Source organism: Natator depressus, chromosome 6 (assembly GCF_965152275.1).
Source record: "Natator depressus isolate rNatDep1 chromosome 6, rNatDep2.hap1, whole genome shotgun sequence".
Lineage (NCBI taxonomy): Eukaryota > Metazoa > Chordata > Testudines > Cheloniidae > Natator > Natator depressus.
Genome location: NC_134239.1, coordinates 115878712 through 115900914, shown reverse-complemented (window position 1 = coordinate 115900914; position 22203 = coordinate 115878712). Strand labels below are relative to the sequence as shown.

The 22203-nt window shown below is 39.6% G+C and overlaps 1 protein-coding gene across 3 annotated transcripts in view; it reads left to right on the top strand.

Moving 5' to 3' along the window:
* BRF1 (BRF1 general transcription factor IIIB subunit) overlaps nt 1-22203 on the top strand; it is a 227545-nt gene that overhangs the window by 51527 nt on the left and 153815 nt on the right. For all 3 annotated transcript variants that reach the window (XM_074956371.1, XM_074956369.1, XM_074956372.1), the window contains one exon: nt 6071-6244. In XM_074956371.1, the coding sequence (XP_074812472.1) occupies nt 6151-6244 (94 nt within the window). In that variant the 5' untranslated portion in view covers nt 6071-6150. The remainder of the gene's footprint in view (nt 1-6070; nt 6245-22203) is intronic.

The following is a 22203-nucleotide window of genomic DNA, read 5'->3' as shown; positions in this document are numbered from 1 at the left end:
GTTTATAACTTCTGTAGAGCAAGTTCTGACATTTTTGGCATGGCTGAAAAATATCTTTTAAAATCATAGGGAAAAAGCAATCTTTTCTAAAACTGTCAGATCACTAGTCATAAGCAAATCTCCTCCTCTGCCTAGAACAATCTAGAAGTGATGTACGTAGATGGGTGATGGAGTAAGTGTGCAGATCAGCAGTAACGTGCCATCTGTTGTGGGAAGGGTAACAACTGACTTATAAATGGTAGACATGCATTGTATAAATCACTAAGAATAATTATGCCATTTTAAAATGTGAATATAAATGTGATCTGATGTAAAAACACTGTCCAAACAAAATAGAGAGATTAAAACCAAGCATAAATAAGCTTTGATAGGAGTGAAGAACAATGCACTGTTATGATCAATAGCTCTGTCTTGAAGTGCTTGGAGTGATTTTTTTCTTTCTAATCCTTTAATGCCAGATAGCTAAGGAATACCTTTCATTAAAGATAAATGTGTGTTCACACTTCTCACTAGCAAGACAGCCTTTCAGCTGTTTAAGGATTAAACATGTATTTATTTTATCTCAGCAGTAGAATCTTCTTGGGTGAAAAAATATCAGATAACACAACTTCTATTAAAAATGTGCTTTCAAAATTAATCATGAACAACCTAAATTAGTTTGGATTACAGAGTAATCAATTAACCTTTTACAGTTGAGTTTACAAATTCTGATTAACACAGCTTAGTTTGAGTAAACAGCATCAGCAGCTCATCAAGATGTGGGAAGTAGCAGGGATTTCCCCACCAAGGGCTGGGAACTGCAGCAGTGGAGCAGGAAGAGGCCCAGGGATGGGTCTCACTCTCTCCCTTTGCAGCACTTTGATGTCAGTGTTAGCCTGCTTTTTACTATTTGAACTCCGGATGTTCTTTTCCATCTGCTTATTGATCATATCATCCAACATCCTCCCTCTTTTCCTTACAGTCCACACACTATGCACCACTCAGTTTTTTCTTTTCTCTTCCTCTCCTTCAGTGTCCTCTTTCTCTTCCTTCATTAATTTATTCAGACAGAGGTGAGGAAAAAATAAACATTTAAAAAAAAATGGAGCTAACAAGTTCTATTAAATCTTAATGTGACCAAAACCAAACTGCTTTTCTACCCTCACCATCAACCACCTTCCTCTCCAGCACTCAAATTCATACCCTGGGAGTTGTCTTTGACTCCTCCCCCTTCCTTGCCCCACATACCCAGACAGTGTCGTAAGTCCTGCCATTTCTCTGCATCATTTCTACAAACTGTTCTTTTCTTCTAATGCTGAAAATTCTTGTGCCAGGTCCTCCTCTCATCATCTGCTTTAATTACTCCTCTCAAGGCCTTCTTGACATCCATATTTTCTACCTCCAGTCCATAGAAAATGATGCCATTAGCATCTTTGCCTATCATTCAGACCATCTCTGCCCCCTCTTTGAATCCACTAGCTCCTGCTTCAACTTTGAATCAAGCTCAAACTTTTTGTAACCTCCTTCATAGGCCTGCTTACGGGGTTTAAATTTTGCATTTACCAGTCCTACAAGGAATTGAGTAAATTGTCCTTATAAAATTGTAACCCACTCCACTAGAGCTGTAGCAACATCTTTGAGTAAGGAGAACAGCCAGGAGACATCTGCATATTTTTACAAAGCAGTATAGCCAGTTTATGCCTTGTACTCAGCCTTCAGGCAGCGAGTCCTCAAGGAGGTAGTGTATTTATCCTCCTTTCTCCATTCAGTTATTTACTGTGGTATTAAATACTGAATTTTAGTTTATTGTTGGTCTGGAAGGTATTTATTTTGGCTTCATTGGATGTGTTTTCAAGTCTTCCCCTCCATATATATTTATCCACTGAAGAATTGCTACTCATATTTCATTTGTTTGTGCTTGTGGCAACAAGGGCATGGGATAGAAAATTTGTTACAGCAGATTCTTTTCTCATGCCCTAGTTAGGTGGTTACAGGCACCTGCCCTTCAAAAGTGAAAAGTTAAATTGCTATAGTATTGGTAACAAATCAAATTCAGAGTTACATATTTCAGCCCTGGAAGTTATCAGACGGGTGAGGTAGGCAGAATGGAATGGAAGATAGGCAAAACACATTAGTCTGCATTGGTGTGTTAGGGCAACAAGAAGATTTACTAGGTAAGGTTTGTTCTTGATATCTTTTAAGTGAAGATGCTTCAGTCTTGGCGTATAGGAAGGAGCTAAAAGGAATACAAGATACTTTGTGTTCCCTTTATAAGAAGCTAGAAGCCTAATTGCCAACTATTGTGCCCCATCTTAACTGAAACTGAAGTTTAAAATGGGCATGTAGTGGGGTGGTTACCCCGCTCTGGCCCTGAAGGGGTTAAAAGCAGCCCTGGAGAGGGCTGCAGCAGTGAAAGGGATTAGGAACAGCTGGGGGAAGCTGACCACTGGTGTGACTGGCTTAATCAGGGCCCAGCTGGCCCTTATAAGAGGGCTGTGGGCCAGAAGCTGGAGGAGTGTCACTCTAGCCCTGGAGTGGGAAGGGCTAGCTGCCTGGGAGCAAGGTACCTAGAGCAGAGCGGAGCAGTGCCAGGGAAGGGCAAAGAGAGCTGGGGAGCTCCAGCCTGGTAAAACCCCAGGCTGCAGGCCTTGGTAAAGGCCCAGAAAGGTACTGGGGCTGCAGAGGGGCAGCCTGGGAACAGGCAGAGGCAGCTGGTCCTAACCCCTTGCCAGTGATGAGTGGCCATTACAGATTGCAGTCCGCCCCAGGGAAAGGGGGCTGGATGATGACTGGCAGTAGCCACTGAGGCAAGGTGGGTTTGGAGGGCTGGGGGTTCCTATGGGAGGGGAGACTCGCAGTATGGGAGTACTTCTGGGGCAGAACCCCAGGGTAAAGGGCACCGGGGTCCGGGAGGCACATGGATGTCAGTGGCAGGCAAGCCACCAGCCTGAAGAGGGCACTCTGAAAGCTGGAAAAGAGGTAATTCCAAGACAACCAGCTGGAGGTGCGCACCGGTGAGTCATCACATCGCTACAGGGCACAACCTGAACAGAAAGCGAAAGAAAGATCTGCATTGATCAGTGTGATTGTTATGATTAAAGACCTGGGTAGAGAATGGGCACAATTTCTATGTGATTTTAATTTACTTTCCTACCATTAAAGCTGTTGGATTTGGCAGTTAGTATTTTGGGAAATACTGTCCAAAGAAGTGGCATTAAAGGGCAAGGGTGAACTAACTTATTGCATAAGGTGGCAGAGTCCTTGCATGTAAATAGTGAGGCCAAGAAAAGTCAAGCCACCTCTTTGAAATGAAGAGCAAGTTAGATGGAGAGTCTGAAAGTTTTTACCTACTTGGTGGTAACAGTGAACTTTTCGCTATTGATAAATCCAACCAGAAACACTCATGTTCCCAAACTGCTTTAAATTATATCAGCCTCATACTAGGTTTACTGGGGAAAATGGAATTTACTACTTTTGTGGGTTTATGGTGTTTTGTTTTCCATTGAAGATGACTTCTCTCGTTTCCTATAATGAAATAGGAAACTGATTGCAAAATGTTAATACACATCTTTGAGAGCTTGGTCACAATGTAAACAGAAGAACACTTCCACCTCCAGTGCTATAGGTGGGAACAAGGACATCTCCAGCATAAAGCGTTGTAGACACTCTCCAAGATTCTCCTCCTTGTTCTAGGTTTCCTACATTGAGTGAAATTGGTCCTTTTGATGGTGGATTGCAGTGCTACAGTATTCTTGCTCTAGCATCTTACTTTTCTGTGTTGTGCACTGCCAACAAAATGTGCAAAAGCAAGCTGAAGAAATGCTAGTACATAGAATTAAATCTTCCACTAGACCCTCAAAGATTATTGAATAGAGTGCTTAGTAAAAGATCATCTTTCCCAAATGGGTTGTTTTTCCAGATCAGTGAGCGTCTTGTGCACACTCCAAACACACTCTTGTACAGTTGCTGCATTTCCTTAATTAACAATATTATTATTTGACAATTTAGTTGGTTCTCCAATATTTATTTTTTTATTTCCTAATTGCCCCAGTATCAACCTGGGTGTGGAGCTCCGTAGAGTCATTGCACTCAGCTCCTGGGGAAAAGGAGCACCTAAGTAATTGTCTCTTGGGACTTCTTCAGGCATCAGTGTTTTTCAGAGGGAGTCGTATACAATTCTTAGACACAAGCAAGGTTGTTGATATGATGGGCTTGTAGAATGGGAGGAGTTTAAAGCAGATCCCTGAATAAAAGGGCAAGATGGAAACAAGGAGGAATGAGAAGTCTCTGGTACAAATAGAGGACGTTTTGCTGGAAGGGTGCAGGCTATGGAGAAAACACAATGAAGGGGAAGAGAGGAGATGTAAGCCAGTAAATTAATTTTGGGAGAAGACTTTATTTGAAATATTTTGGCTACCAAGGACCTGAAATTCTTGGAAAAACTCCTATTAACTTCAGTTGGCTTTGGATCAGCCCCCAATAGCTTATATAATACATACCTGAAAAAACTTTGGAGATGAAACCTGTTTTGCTTCCTGTCTAATACAGAAATGGGGTGAGGCATAATTGCCCAAAGCAGTTATGGGCTGATGAGTGCACATAACTCCTATTGGTGCAGAGGTGAAGTTGACATAGTTCTGTTTTTCTCTGTTTATGTGCAACTTTCTGCTTGGGATGAGTTACGCTGAACCATAGTTAGATTTCAGTGAGTGTCTTTACAGGAGCCAAGTCAGAATTTTCTTGTTGACTTAAAGGTTTTTCAGATACTATGCACCTCCCTTAACATATGGTTAGTGGTGCTTATGTAGGAAGGGCCTGATTAGTAGGTGCCACAAAGTAAAGAATTACAGATATGTTAGTTTTGTGACAATTATGTTGTCACTGTTGTATTGCCTTAATTGAAAAAACTGTGGATAAGCCCTGTGGCAAATTTTGCACTCACCTCATAAAATATGCTTATAAGTTTGCAACATCTCTGTGAAATTAATGGATGCATGTTTCCTGTAAGAACATGTAGTGGAAACATCTGTCTGGTGTACTGAACTAAAGTGTGGTTTTTTGTGTTACTGTCTGACCCATTGATTATGTTAGTGAACCCAATGCTTTTTGTCATGACTTTTCCCATCTTTTCCACCAGGTCAGCCTCACATTCCCTTCTTAGCATGGTTTCCCATAGCTAGAGCTTTGAGAGAGGGCTGGACCTTGCTTTTCATGTCTGTCTTAGCAGCTGTGCCACTTCCTATCATGACTCATCTTAAGTGCCTTCACCTTAGAAGAGATGTACATTTGTTTTCCTGAATCAACGTAGTTTGGCAGCTAAACCTTAAATGAAGCCTGTTCTCTGAATATGTTAGGGCAGAACTTCCTTCCTCCGATCAGTGACAACCATGAATAAGCTTTGACATAAGCTCCTTTCCTTATGGCTTTGGTGTGTTGTTAAGGGAACCACATATTTCATCAGTTTTGGGTGATTTGCCACAAAATGTATAATTTTTTTGCAATTAAAGTTGTGTACCACAATAAGATTTTTTTTTTAGAACTTCATCTCTAAAGCTGATCAAGTGCCAGATTCCAGCTCTTTGGGACAAATCTTCCTCTGTTTGGAAAAGTGTCTAGCACACTTTGGATGCTATCTCATCCAAACGAAGAAGGATGGACCTACGTTTTTGATGTTTACTAATGTGGTTGCCTCAGTTCTGCACAAATTGAGACCTAGGCCCTGATTCCGCCCCCCCCCCCCCGGGCGTGCTGAGTACCAAAACGCTGGTTGACTTCAGTGGGATGCTGGGCCCCCTCTGAAAATCAGTCTAATGTCTCAAATGGAGTGCCCAAAAATAGTGGTCACATTTGAAAATGTAGGGCATACTCTCCATGGAGCTACATGATCTAAGAAATTGTTCTATCGTTGAAAATAACTTACTGTATTATATGCCGCCTTAGTCTTTCTTTGTTTTATTAAAAGAAAGACTTTCTTCTGCAACAAAATGCCAAGTAATTTGAATTGCTAAGCAAAGTTTTTCTGAAGTTTGATCCTTTGTTAAGAAGTGGATTAATAACAAAATTGTTTTAAGAGTTTTCTCTCTTTTCTTAGGGAAACGTCAGATTCATCACTTGGGAAACCAGTTACAACTCAACCAGCATTGTCTTGATACTGCCTTTAACTTTTTCAAGATGGCGGTGAGCAAGCACTTAACCCGTGGGAGAAAGATGACCCATGTAATCGCTGCATGTCTCTACTTGGTGTGTAGGACAGAAGGAACGCCTCGTATCCTTTCGCTTTTGAGCAAAACGAACGTTGTTATTTTTTTGGATCTGTAGGTAAAACACATCAGGTGTTCGAAAACTTGAAAAATCGCTGTTCCTGTGATGTTAATAAAATTCCACTTTCAGAAAGTTAAACATCCTGTTACACTTAGGTATGTTAAAAATTTCATATTAAAAAACCTTAAACTTTGGGTCCCAATTTGACTCAGTACTATCACTTTAAAGCCAGCATTCATTAAAATGTTGCAAGTGTTGTCTCAGCCTTCTGACATTTGAAAAAGTGATATTTTACAGTTGTGAAGTGAAACTACCTAATGACGCTGACTTTTTTCTTGATCGTAGTGCGGTATCTTAAAAAGTACAAAATATTGTTAATAGTATGGTTGTGATAAGCAAGCAAGTATGTTGTAGTGCTGAGTGCTGTAGCTGTCTGTGTAACTGTTGATGAGTGCACTTGAAAACAAAACAAAAATTAGCTAAGTTTAAAACATCCGTCTTGAAAGTAAAAAGAAAAGGAGTACTTGTGGCACCTTAGAGACTAACCAATTTATTTGAGCATAAGCTTTCGTGAGCTACAGCTCACTTCATCCGATGCATCCGATGAAGTGAGCTGTAGCTCACGAAAGCTCATGCTCAAATAAATTGGTTAGTCTCTAAGGTGCCACAAGTACTCCTTTTCTTTTTGCGAATACAGACTAACACGGCTGTTACTCTGAAACCCGTCTTGAAAGTGTTTCCATTTGTACGTATGCAAAATATACTGCAGTAATTGACACTTCACAAATACCTAAATTATCTCTCCTTTTTTTCTTTAAATTAAGATAACTTCCAATGTGTTAGTCCACTATAAAACACTAAGGTGAATAAGCCCCTACAGACAAACTCAGTCTTTTTACTTGAATGTCACAAGCTTCTCTCTCTCTCTCTCTCTTTCTTTCTTTCCTCTTGTGGTTACCATGACATCTGGATCCTCAGAGGTGGTAGTGTGTGTGGCCATATGACTCATTAATCCATGTGGTGTTTTTTAAATCTGTTATGTAAACATTCATTCAGTAACTAAAGTGATACTAAGAGTTCAACAGTACTGAAAAGCTCTACAGATCTGAACGGTCAGCTTTGAAAGAATGAGTTCAGGTTCTGGGGTATAAAATGTCTGCCTTTTGCCGAGTCATTAGCTTCTTTTGTTTCAAAAACAGCAACTTGCAGTTGAGAATAAAGTCTGGTACCGGACATAAAATTAACCATCCCTCCGCCCGCCCTAGGCCCGTATCTAACCTTTTGTTTTGAAACTTGAACATTTGAAAGTTTGTAATGGAGCTTGGAAAGGCATAAATACATATATTGCCAATTCTGAGATTACGTCCATTTAAGGGTGGTGTAGATTATTCTTGATCTGTCATATTTGTGGTCCCACTTTAGATCAGGCGCACACTGTGTCTGGCACTGTATAAACGCATAATAAGAGGCAGCCATGCCCCCAAAAGCTTTACTCTAGGAGGACCAAGAAGCAGATGAAGGGAGCAGGAGAGGGCAATGTACTAAAACAAAGTAAAGATACACACTCGGGGCGAAAAATACACAGTCCCACACAGACAGGCAAAGTGTGATGGCTGAGGGAAGAGGGGTACCATCAAAACATGCAACATTTATATACCATTTTAGATTTTTTTCCCCCCCTTGACAGATTGTTGGTTTCAGATTGTATTTAATCTTTCCATTGTCAGATTGCCAATTTTGTATAGTCATAGAAGAAGAGATTTATTCAGGATTAATTTGGAGGACATTCTATTGATAAGGAACAGCATGGAAGAAAGCACCCAGGCAAGTTTTTCAAAATGAGGGATGACTGGGTACCTCAATTTTTGTCTACCCAACTTCAGACACCGTAAAGGGGTATTTTTAAATTATTATTTTTTTTTTTAAATAAATTGTTGGACACCCATCTTGAAGTTGGGCACCCAAAATCTCTAGTCATTATGGAATATCTTGGCTGAAGACTGTGGACAAGTGGGCAGATGAGGCTAGTGTCATTAGTGGTGCGGAGAGGGCAGGAGGTGAGAGGATAGAACGGATATATAGGAAGTAGAAAAGCTGTTAATGGTTCAGAAGGTCAGGCCGAGAAGCTTGAATTTCATATATAGAAGTGGAGGGATTGTGGGAGGGCTAGATAGACTAGATGGGAGCAAGTTACAATGTTTGAGATGTGAGGGGGTGGCAAAGTTGTCACCCCAACACTCCTCTTCCTGGCTGGCTGTGGTGTTGCAGCAACCTTTGCCTCAGTTTCCCTCACTGTCCTTTGGCCTACTCCGGCCATAGGAGTGTCCTGGCTTTCCAGACAGATCCCTTTGCAGAGTTCTGTCCCACAGAGTCATTTACAGAAATGGATACTAACCAAGCCTTCATTCCGGATAGGTTCAGTGAGCGACCATCTCATCATAGGTATGCCTCTGCTTACTATATACCGTCTTCCTACCTAAGTAGAGGCTTCTGTGCCTCAATCAATCCCATAGCCCAGGGACTGGAATCCTCCTTCCCTTACTCAGGGGTACAGGCAGGCTACAGCGCATCAGGGCCCCTGGCTCCACTTAGGCTTGCAGCTTACCTGAGCAGTAGCCTGTCAACTCTGCTGTACTATCCTTCTCAGTCTTCTTTCATACTGCTTCCCAGAGAATGGGAACTCTCTACCTCCTCTCCTCTAGATCTCCTTTCCTCAAATGGGTTCGCTCAGCTTTTTATGGAAACAAGCCCTGGGCTTTATTTCTAATTAGGCCTGCCCCACCCGCCAGACTTTGCAGGCTGGTTAATTGGCCTCATATTAAGCCTTTCCCAGCATGTGAGTGGAACATCCCCTTCACAAGGAAGGTGGTGTCTTAGAAGTATTAGGAGGAAGAAACAAAGATTTGAACAAAGCCTGGATGTGATGGTCAGGGGAGATGGAATCTGGACCAAATTATGGGTCTGGGTGGCAGGGTGGATGTTGGTGTTGTCAGCAGTTATAGCATTGTGGGAATGGGGTCAGTTTGGGAGGAAAGGAAGAATTCAGTTTTGGCCATGTTAGGTTTAAGTTGATGGAAGAGAGTGTGTGTGTGTTTTATGGCCTACTTATTAGCTTACCTCTTCTATAATATACTTGTCATTTATGTACAAATATGTCATCAGCCAGGCTATGGGATGACCTTTTAGGAAAATTCAGGCCAGATCTAATGGTACAATGTGAGTTATAGCAGACTAGATTCCAGTCAGAAACAGATAAAATAAAGTTGTTGTTCTCTTTGGAATACCATGCATTTAATTTTCCTTTATTATTTAGTTAATTAATTAGAGTAACTTTTAGATTCACGTAGTATGATGCAGTTTTTAAGTAACAATTTAGCAAACAAATCTATGCTACTTGAAATAATCCAAACTAAAACTATTCTTTTTAGCTCCTGGATGAATTTATCAAAATGGGTAAGATTATCCCAGATCACTTTGATTCATTGTTCCATTTTTCAGTGTTTTAATTTCTTTTCTCACTGGATATGCAAACCTTCAATACAGCGATTGTGGCCCTTTATTAATATTTTTTTAACATTATTCCTTCTCCATACTAATATTTGTAAAGGAAAAGTGGCTTGCCAGTTATTATTTAAACCTGGTACTTCAGCAGCATTCAGATGAACTGCTTGCAGGAACATGTATTATAATAGCCCTCTAAAATGTATTTATACTATTGCTGTAAGCTATAAAGACATAACATAACAAATATACAAAAAGGCAGTCATGGTTTTGAAAGTTCCAAAGCAGCGAATTCTGGTAAAACTGTTTATCCTATCATTAGAGCCAAACGCTGAGGGGTGCTGAGCACAGCCAGCACCACTGACTTTAATGGAAGTTGCAGGTGCTTGACAATCTCAGAATTTAGACCTTAATTTGCTTCTTGGAATGGTAACAGACCTCACTTGTTTCTCTTTAATGTTTTGAAAAGCTTTTCCACCCCTACATATTGGGTTGAATGGAAACAGAGCTTTTTAACTGTTTAGCTAGAGTTCCCGAGAGAGAGCTTTGGAAGAGTGAGACTTGGTTTTTGATTGACTTACTGGTTAGTCTGTGATCTGTACTTGGCCCAGAGGTCATTCCAAAACAAAGAGGCTTGCATAGTATTTTCCAGGTGGAATATTAATTTGCTTTAATCAAGGGATATTTCATTTAGTCAGTAATCCTTTTTGTTGTAAATGAAAGCTTTTGCGAATGATGCAATGTTTTGTTTAATATTTCCCAACCCTACTATCCACCCTCCTGTATTATGAATAACTTTTGTAGGGTGAATGATACATAAAGTGGCGGAGTTCTTTTTGTTTTTAAAATGTCTCTTCCAATTTTTAAAATTCAATTAGTTTTCTTGAGAAAAACGTGTCCTTTGTTACAGACAAATCCCAGTCTTTTATAGAATAGTAAATATGGCCCACATTATCTTTTCCTGCAGCTTTTAACCATACGAGGTGACTTAATGGGGAATCTCTGCAAGAATTCTCTTGTGGAGATGCCCGTGTTGTCCTGTTGAGGTGGATTGGGGGTGGGATTTTCCCCACCACAGTAAAGTGACCCCAAGCCTATCCTTACGGAGGTCCCATATTTCATTTGCAGCTCTGGCCCCCAATTTGCTCCCTGGTAGCGTAGATCAATAGGAGAGGGAGAGTTCTGCATCTTCTGGTTCTGGTCACTTTTTCTGTTAAGTTCCATGGGACCAGAGAGGACAATGTCTGCCCTGCCCCAGTTCTGGCTGCCTGTAGTGAGAACTCTGACACAGGGCTGAACTACACTGGGAACTTACAGTGGCATAGCTGCATCTCTCGGGGTGAAAAATCCCTACCCATAAGAGATGTAGCTATGCCAACCTAACCCCAGGTGTAGACAGTACTAAGTCAACGGAAAAATTCTTCTGTTGACCTAGCTACAGCTTCTCGGGGAGGTGGATTACCTATGCCTATGGGAAAACACTTCCTGTCAGCGTAGGTAGTGTCGATACCAAAGCACTATTGTGGCACTACTGTTGTGGTATAAGTGTAGACATATTGTGATGGGTTGGATCCCCCTTCCATGGTGCCACCTGGTCTGTTGGGGTCCCACTGAGCCCGCCCATTCCACAAGCCAGGACTCCCTTACCCTGTCCTGCTGCGCGCGCGCACACACACAGGTAGGGACACATCCAGCTGTAGAATCACACAGAGTCTGCAATCAGCTCAGTGTGGGAAGACAGCTCAGGGAATTGCCAGGCACTCAGGTGCACACCCCCGCTGGAGTGTAAACCCAAAATTGTATTGTCTTGAGCTGTATAGAGATCGATACAGCATGAAGTCATGAAATTTGCTCCCTCCTTCAAAGTGGAGGAAGATATTCACAGAAGTGTTCAGCACTTGGGAGGTTTTGGCCCTCAGGTCCTCTAATTAAGAGATTTGTCCCTTGAAAATGTTTTCCCTTGTGGATTATTATGCTACAGTGGGACAATAATTCTTACAGGTTGTGTTGTTTCAAGGGTGGTTTCAGCTTTCCATTATTTTGGGTCATAAATTTATTAGACTTCTATGCATTAAAAAAATTAAAAGGGAAACAAGTATGTCAGATTGCGATCTCCCTGTTCAAAGCTTTGTGCTACCTGCCAGTTATGGATGATGTTCTGGTGTCATTGGTCAAATCAAAAGGGAAGGGAAAAGCTGCTGCAAGTGCAGTACTAGTAACTGACCAATTTAGGATGTGTGGTATAGGATCCTGGACATTCACATAAGGATGTTGATCTCTAGAGTTAATAGTTTTCAAAGAAGCAGGAAAAATTTGTTTTTAAAATACTAATATTTTGTTTAAAAAATTATACATATCAGAAGGCTGTTGCACTGCTAAATTGTCATTAACTCAGGATAGAAACTTTTGAAATTACTGGCACTGGCAATATAAGGTCCAAATTATGGACTGGGCCCTGCTCCCATCCCAATGGCAAAATTGTCATTGACTCCAGTGGTACAGAATTGGGCCAAGGTTTTTTTGGCAGTATGGTGGCATCCGGGTGGCTGAAAATGTGAACTTTCCATCATGTGGTATTGAACAAAATATCTGCAGCAGATTAAGGGAAAACAATAGCGGTGAATGCCCTGTCAGAGAGATCAGATTTATCTGGCTTCTGTGTTTTGGTTTTTGCTTTCCCCCACTTGTTGAAGATACTGGGGAGCGAGGGTCAAATTAATCCTCTCTTGTAACTTCATTCCAAAACTGTTTGTTTTTCATTTTATGGGTGCAGGATGCAGTTGCAGGGTTTTTGGTCTGTGAACAGTTCTTTTCCTAGTACAGTATTGGTGTTTACTGGCGTGACTACTGCTGAGAAACACAGACTTTGTTACCAAGGGATTCGGTGTACATAAGTCTCATCAATGGTTAGTCTTTTTTTTTCTGCCAGCAAAGAACAAAATAACTCTACAGTTCCTGGATTGGTAAAGAGGAAATACAACAAACAAAGGAGCAGATTATGCTCTCTGGTGCACCACGGAAAATCTAGAGTAGCTTCACTGAAGTCTCTGTAGCTGCTGTGGATTCACACCACAGTGCAACTGTGGTGGTATTATTTATTTGTATTGTGTTAGTGTGTAGTTAGACAGAGTTCAAGTCACTGTTGTGCTGGGCACTGTACAAACAAACAAAAAAAACAGCTTGCATTCCAAGAATGAGATACAGCATGTCCTTGCAGATTAATTAAAAGTCTGATTTTCAGGATTGCTGAGTACCCACAACACCTACTGAATTCAGTGGCTGTTCAGCACATCTGATAATTAGGCTCTAGATTTATTTTTAATATCTGTAGGCTTTAAATAGATCCTTGCCAGGGTGTTAAAATATAGTTCACTATACTTTTTAATATTTAGAAATCTTAAATTTTATGTTAAAAAGTAAATGATTAGGTTGGTCTTTTTGTTAGCAACAGCTAAATCTCTAACTCCCAGGGTTATCCCGGGAATAACAGTACTTAATAACAGGCAGTGTACTGAGCTGATGTGAGAAAATACCATTAATCTCTTTAATAGAGAGAGAATTAATTCTGAAGACAAATTCACACTGTTAACTGTTTTATATAATATGAAATCATATAGAACAGGAGCAGTAAAATCCATTGTAGTACCACCCATTAACATATTTAAATATTGTACCATAGTTGTAATTGGTGGCTCCAGAAACACAAAGCACTTCTGCTTTAATCAGCAATACTGTTTTAGCTAGTCATCTTCTAACAGAATGCTTCTACTTTCATTGTTTTCCTAAGTCTTATCTGAATGTTTTTTCCCAGCACATTTTCATATTCCTCAAAAAAAAAAAAAAAAAAAAACCAACCAAAAACCCCCCCCAAAAACATAGCATAGGAGCAATATTATCCAACTTTCAGATTTGTTTAGGAAAATCTGAGTACTACATGTCATTGATGTACCTGCAGTTAGAACCATTCCATATTAATAATGAAGAAATCAGACTGGAATGCAATAAGAACATTATTTAAGTTTCTAAATTAATAAAAGAAAAATATTGTATTTATTACAGCAGTTCACTAAGACTTAAGCTAAAAAGTTGCAAACACTTTCAGCAAAGCTTGAAAGAGGTCTAAATATTGACTTTTTTATATACTAATGCGTTCCTTTAAGTAATATATTTTTATGAAGTATGAAATCTAGAAGATTTGCAAGAGTACCTTTCTGACAGCAATTTGATTTCTTCAGAAGATTGTTACTAGGAACTGTTTGCATAACAGATTGCATCCAGAAATTCTGTTGGCAACGCTATTAAATTATTATTTTAGTGTTTTTGTAATTTCATGCCAAGTATTCTTGCAAGTGGAGCCTTTTCACTGTCTGTTTTTCTTCTTTGCACATCTGTGTCCTTTTTAGAAGACAAATAAAAACTCTCCTTTGAGTCTTAGTCAGTTTAGTTCCAGTAAGTGCACATGATGGGAGAAAAAAGGGGCAAGTGTCCCTCTTTTGTGGAGAGCAAAGGAATGACCTCTGCATTGTGCCTAGTTTCAACAGTTTGGGAAATGAGTTGAAAAAATTATCAGAATTTTGATTTCCTATGCAACAGAACTTTTGCAGCAGACTGTTTGTATAGCCTTTTCTATTTTGGCTTTCTGATTAGAATAATATATTGAAACATTTAACCAAAGTGATATGTGCTTTGAATTTTGTGTATTACGCATATTATTCAAGCTTGTAAACCTTTTAAACACCTTGGGATAAAATATGAATTGTAGAACTTTCACCTTTCTAGGTCAGTTGTAAGTGAATTCATTAAATTTAAAATATATTTCCAGTTTGGGAGCTACACATAGAATTATCGTAGAAAGTATCAAAACATTACTGAGAATAAAGTTAATCTAAGCGGCTACTAATTAAAATTGAGATTTATCCTGCTTCTTCTCTATCCTGTCATCCTTTTAAATAAAATTTTAAGCCTATTATGCACAAACATTGAGGAAAAATCAGAGTGGCTCTGAGCTTCACTTTGGATTAAGGAAGGTGTGGTGCACTTTGGATACATGCATTTTATATCGCCACGTACTGTGTATTAATATTGGAAAGCACATTCGGAATAGGCACAATTGTCTTAACAAGAGTGAAAAATCAGATCTTTTATTGCTCTAAAGGAATAATCTTATATGTATATAGTGTGTCTCAAGACTACACAAAATTTGTTTTCTCCATGTGATAAACTTATAATGTGAAGGAAAAAATTCCTTATCAGAGAAGAATAACTTTCAGCAAGATGACATGGGAATGTAGGAGATATCTGAAACATGTAAGCCTTTTATCACGTACAAAACAGAAATCCAAACATTGACTCTATCTCATATTCCTGAACTTGAGAGGAAACTTTCTCTCCTTCACCCATTTTATACTATTTTTCCTTTTTTCTTCTGTGCCCTTGGGCAGTAGTTTCGGCCTTGTCACTAAGGAAAAAATATGTACTCTTAACTTGAATTAACTAATGTGGTAAAATCCTAGAGAAGACAAGGCAGTTTGTAGTTTTCATAGAGGTAGGCTGTTTGAGTTAAAAACTATGGAGGAGCTTATGGCTACCCTGATGTGCTAACTTGTGTAAGAACTACAGACTGCGTTGTCTTCATTAGGTTTTTACCTCATGTTAGCTACCTCAAGGTTAGAACAGATCTTTTTTTCTTGGAGTTGTGGTCTGCAGCCCTGCAGCCAGCTGCTGCTGTTGTGAAATGATGGTGCTTTCTATGCTTTTCTGTTGGACTCATATGATGCAGTGTTGGTTTCCTGAGGCCTGGTCTCCACTTAAAATTTAGGTTGACATAGATACAGTGTTCAGGGGTGTGAAAAATCTACACCCCATAGTGACGTAGCTTTGCTGACCTAATCTCCAGTGGAGACACAGCTAGGTCAATGGAAGAGTGCTTCTGTTGACCTAGCTACTGTCACTCAGGCTGGTGGTGTTCCTACACAGATGGAAAAACCCCTTTGGTCAGCATAGGTGGCATACACTATGGGGTTATCCTTGTGTGCTTACGGCACCATAGCTATGCCGGTACAGCCCCTGTAGCGTAGACATGGCCTGTCTTAGACAGCGGGATCCATGTCTCAGCTTCTGTTTGTTGTCTTTCCAAGATAAAGCAGAATGAAGGTATCTAGTCTGTCTCAGTTTAGACTACTGCTTTTGGAAACCCTGTGGGCATCAGCGAAATTGAGCATCTGGTCAATTTCACTCTGCTGCAACTTTGAAAAGCTGAGAAGGGAATCGGGCAATGAAGCAAATCACTGGAGAGGAGGACCCTAAAATAGAGGTTGGAGTAAAGGTGAATTAGAGAAACCTGTTCCCCCCACTAATTGCCACCCACAAAGCAGACAGTAGGTTCTAGTGTGGAAGGAGCAAAGCATATAGAGAGTTTCAGTGTAGCAGCCATACAGAGTAGTCTGTATCTGCAAAAAGAACAGGAGTACTTGTGACACCTTAGAGACTAACAAATTTATTAGAGCATAAGCTTTCGTGGGCTACAGCTCACTTCATCGGATGCAGAGAATGGAACATACAGTAAGGACACAGACACTGCCATGCTGCTGCTTCTTGCAGGAGCCAGAGGAAATGGAATGTGTGTGGGGAAGCCACAAAACATGGAGCCCTCAAGCAGGGTTCAGGAACAGCAGCCTGACCAGAATCCCAGCTCCGTTGTCCTAGCACTAGTGGGGAACTTAGATTTTCAGCTCTTGACAGTTATTCCTCCAGTTTACTCATCTGGTTATCCGGTGTCTCTCCTAAATCTCTGTCTCTCGGATAGAGATGAGAGATTTGAGAGAGGCGGAAGAGAGAGAGAAGGAGGTAGAGCAGAAAATGTAAAGAATGAAAGAGGGAGAGAATGTAGAGGAAACAGACATAGAACACAGTGCAAGACAATGTAAGCCATGGTTTATATATTATAGGAAAGTGGAGAGAAAAGGGATAAACAGCAAGAAAGACATAGTAAGTTACATATTAAAATTTTATTAAACAGAAAATGAGCAATATAGTACAACTGCACATTCTTTAAAATAAAAGGGAGGAAGGTGTGGGTTTGGAGTGTGTGGCAGGATAGGTATTTCATCCTGGCTAGTAGACTCAGTCTCAGGACTACCAAATATCAGGTAAATGTTTTGAGCTCTTGTTAATAGGAATGTGGTGGAGAGCAAGCAGTGAAACTTTGTTATAACACAGTACTTTTGTTTGTAATAGGCAAAGGTCTAAGGGTAAATCCCACCTGAAACTGAAAATCCTGGTGCAACCTTGCTATGCCGTATGGCCTTGTGACTGCTCCACCATAATAAATATTTCAGATACCTTTTTGGTAAAGGAGTCTCTGGAAGGTGGATTCCTTCTTTATGTAGGAATTTGTCTGTACCTTCATAATGAGCTGCCATTTAATTGTTTGTAAAATCAGCCTCTTTCCCCTCCTTCATTTAGCATCAGTGTACAGTGCACTAACACTCTCTTGCAGAAGGCAATTAACTTGGATGGCAGGATTATCCCTTTTATGTAATAAACAAAAGTAGTCATCTGCTAAGAAGATTCAAGCCTCAGCCAGGTACAAGAATCCTGTTTTTCATCTTGTTTTTCTGGTGCAGCTGCATGTTAAATCAGTTGATCCAATCATGCCCTTTGGGCACGCCCGTGCAACCCCACCTAAAGCTAATGTGTGCGCTGGTATAACTTGCATACATAACTTGCATCTGAATCATCTTTATTGCTGAGGAATGTGTAGGAAAGAGCTCAACAGTCTCGCATCTCAGACTGCGTTTATAGGACTGGCACATAGGGAAAAAAAAGGCATTTTATTTGTAAGCTGAGCAAATATGACATAGAATCAGTGAGATGCTGTAAACATGAACCTACAGTACTGTTAGTCACTTTTCAGAGTATAGCCGTATTTAACAGATTGCAATCAGTGTACTTTAGAGAGCTACTTGAAATTACAGTACCTGGTCACAATAAAAGTACTGCAACACTGTGTAAAAGGTGCCTGACTAGATCTTTCCCACTTATCACTGGTAGCTTTATTTCCCCAGTGGCAGATATGTACATTCTTCCTGATTTTTCTCATGAAGAATTTCAGCAGCTGAGATAAGTTTACAGTGCATTAAAAACTGATTATGAAAGAGCTGTTTCTGTGCTGTAAGAGAGACATAAGTATTTGGCATCTTTAGAGGATTAAAAAAGGTAACTTAGGGATAAAAGTTTAAAAATGAAACTTCAAGGAGATATTCTTTATCTTCCATCTTGATTAAAACCATTTAATGGAAGTTGTTGCTCTTTAAAAACTTGACAAATACTACAGTATTTGCAAGTAGATTAGCTTTATTGTAAAAAGAAAAGGAGTACTTGTGGCACCTTAGAGACTAACCAATTTATTTGAGCATAAGCTTTCGTGAGCTAGAGCTCACTTCATCGGATGCATACTGTGGAAAGTGTAGAAGATCTTTTTATACACATTACTCTGAAACCTAGCTTTATTGTGCTGTTCACCAGCTGATGCCATGCTGCATTATATTGGAATGCTTTGTGCTTTCCAATTGAAGTGCAGTAAATATTGAAAATAATATCAACAGAATAGTGAAGTCTGTGACAAGTGTAGAAGAATTGCAACAAATTACTTAATGAAAGCTTTTGTATCTTCAGTGGGATGTTTACACACTCTCGTAATAAAAAGAGTGGCATTCCATTACTCATTTTGGAATACTTCCTGAAGATGAGTCACTGATAAATGTGGTAGCATCTGAAACTGACACTTCCTGAACCTTTTCAAACACTGAGAACTTTCAGATAGTAAGTCATTGTAGAACAAATAGGAGCAAAATTGAATACAGTCCACTACCGAATAAAGAAATTAAAGTTTGTCATACTGCCTTCTTAGTCAGGCATTTTGGATAATTGGGGGTGAAAACTAGGACTGATATACTTTAAATGAGAGGTCCCACATACAGTGTGGATTTCTTCCATTTGTGGTGTTGCTCTTGACCCAGCCTTGCATTTTTTCAACAACTGAGCAAAATTCTGTACTGAGTTACATGACATTATAACCACACGGACTATTATAGGGTTTCTTTTTAGTTTCTTTCAGACCTGTGCAGTTGGACACATGGTAATTAAGACACATGGCTTCAAAGGCAAAAGATACAAAAATAATCCAAATACATAAAAAAAACCCCCACAAAATAACCAAACAAACACTCTCTAAAATATTCCTAACACTTTCTCTATAACACATTGCATATTCATTGTAGTGTGCACGGTCTTGGAAAAATTTTTGAAGGAGAAAGTAGTTAAGGATATTGAAGTCAATGGTAAATGGGACAAAATACAACATGGTTTTACAAAAGGTAGATCGTGCCAAACCAATCTGATCTCCTTCTTTGAGAAAGTAACAGATTTTTTAGACAAAGGAAACGCAGTGGATCTAATTTACCTAGATTTCAGTAGGGCGTTTGATACCGTGCCACATGGGGAATTATTAGTTAAATTGGAAAAGATGGGGATCAATATGAAAATTGAAAGGTGGATAAGGAATTGGTTAAAGGGGAGACTACAACAGGTCCTACTGAAAGGTGAACTGTCAGGCTGGAGGGAGGTTACCAGTGGAGTTCCTCAAGGATCAGTTTTGGGACCAATCTTATTTAATCTTTTTATTACTGACCTCCGCACAAAAAGTGGGAGTGTGCTAATAAAGTTTGTGGATGATACAAAGCTGGGAGTTATTGCCAAGTTAGAGAAGGACCGGGATATCATACAGGAGGATCTGGATGACCTTGTAAACTGGAGTAATAGTAATAGGATGAAATTTAATAGTGAGAAGTGTAAGGTTATGCATTTAGGGATTTATAACAAGAATTTTAGTTATAAGCTGGGGACACATCAATTAGAAGTAACAGAGGAGGAGAAGAACCTTGGAGTATTGGTTGATCATAGGATGACTATGAGCTGCCAATGTGATATGGCTGTGAAAAAAGCTAATGTGGTCTTGGGATGCATCAGGAGAGGTATTTCCAGCAGGGATAAGGAGGTTTTAATACCGTTATACAAGGCACTGGTGAGACCTCACCTGGAATACTGTGTGCAGTTCTGGTCTCCCATGTTTAAGAAGGATGAATTCAAACTGGAACAGGTACAGAGAAGGGCTACTAGGATGATCCGAGGAATGGAAAACTTGTCTTATGAAAGGAGACTCAAGGAGCTTGGCTTGTTTAGCCTAACTAAAAGAAGGTTGAGGGGAGATATGTTTGCTCTCTATAATATATCAGAGGGATAAATACCGGAGAGGGAGAGGAATTATTTAAGCTCAGTACCAATGTGGACACAAGAACAAATGGATATAAACTGCCCACCAGGAAGTTTAGACTTGAAATTAGATGAAGGTTTCTAACCATCAGAGGAGTGAAGTTTTGGAATAGCCTTCCAAGGGAAGTAGTGGGGGCAAAAGATGTATCTGGCTTTAAGATTAAACTCGATAAGTTTATGGAGGAGATGGTATGATGGGATAACATGATTTTGGTAATTAAATATTCATGGTAAATAGGCCTAATGGCCTGTGATGGGATGTTAGATGGGGTGGGATCTGAATTACTACAGAGAATTCTTTCCTGAGTATCTGGCTGGTGAATCTTGCCCATATGCTCAGGGTTCAGCTGATCGCCATATTTGGGGTCGGGAAGGAATTTTCCTCCAGGGCAGATTGGAAGAGGCCCTGGAGGTTTTTCACCTTCCTCTGTAGCATGGGGCACGGGTCACTTGCTGGAGGATTCTCTGCTCCTTGAAGTCTTTAAACCACGATTTGAGGACTTCAATAGCTCAGACATAGGTGAGAGGTTTTTCGCAGGAGTGGGTGGGTGAAATTCTGTGGCCTGCGTTGTGCAGGAGGTCAGACTAGATGATCATAATGGTCCCTTCTGACCTTAGTATCTATGAATCTATGATGCTTCAGTATGGTAAAGATCTTAGTAGCACACGTTTGAGAAAACCTTTAACTTCCACTTGTGATTTTTGCCATTTGTGAGTAATGTGAGCATAACAAACTCATGCACCATAATGTATTTCCAATATAGATAATATAACTGTATAAAGTAATAAAAATATTAATATGTATGCCTGTGTGTGTAAAATATATATACACTGTATATATTTTACACTATGTATATTTTACACATGCACAGATCTAAATCTTAATATTTGTATAAGTATATTAACTAATTACTGTACATTTCTGCAAAAAGATAGATGTGGCATTAGACCCTAATTATGTAGTTACCAGGATCAGTGCTTTCACATTCATTTTCTTAATGAACATTAATGTTTTAGAACAATTGCTAGACATCCTCATTTTTTTCAAAGGGTATTATTACAGGTACAGTACTGCCAACAAAGTTTCTTGGGAATTTTTCTCATGCTTTCGTCATGTTTGAATTACTTTTGCTACCTCGGTACATCACAGTTGGTTTTAGTAGCTGTTGTAAAGTTTTACTCCAAACAGTTGATGACACTGAACACCTTGAATGTATGAAGTTGTGGGAGCTGTGACACTATAGTAAGTGAGGGAATGTCAAAGTTAATTTTCATGCATTAGTGCAGAATATGACTGTTCTTGTATAGAATAAAATTTTATATTTAGTGTAAGCACTTCTGAACCATTAGGCATGATCTGAGATTTTCTAAGCAGTGCAGGAATTTAGCCACACATCCGTGAATTTTGATGAAAGATATGACTAAATCCTTTGGGCTGCTCTGAAAATCTCAACAAGGGTAAAAATGGCATATTGTATTAAGTTATGAGTGTTGCTAATATACAGTTTTTAAGCAACCAACTTTTCAGCACCATGCTATTTCCATAAGAAAGAATGGTAGATGGCTGCAGGGATTGGTATTGATATAATGGAGCCTTTAACCAGAACACCTCTTTTGATTATGACAGAAGAGAGTGGTAACTAAAAGTTTGGTTACCTGAATTGAAAGGGTTGATCATTCCAGCTCCTAGTGGAGTGTTGGCCACTCTGGTTGGCAGTTTCAGCCTCAACAGAGGTCTCTCAGATTGGATTGAACATGGAGACTGAACTCTTACCCCAAGAGATGGGGTCTTCAGGTCAATTTGAAATATGTTGGTGGAATGTTGTGCCCTTCTACTACCCATCCTCCGGATAAAGGACTTGCTTTTGGCACTTCTTGACAATTACCAAATTCAAATAATTAAAAAAGTGTGTGCTTATATATACATACATGCATTTAATATAGAGATGCTTGTAACAAAGTGACTGACAGTTTGCATCTTCTCATTGTGCCAGACTCTGGAAATTTATTGATGCAATCACGGTAGGCCTTTTAATACAAGAAACTTCTCAATTTTGAATGTTGTTCTGTCCAACAAAAATCACCACAAAGTCGTCAATCTAACAACAACAAAAATGACATAAATTTCTT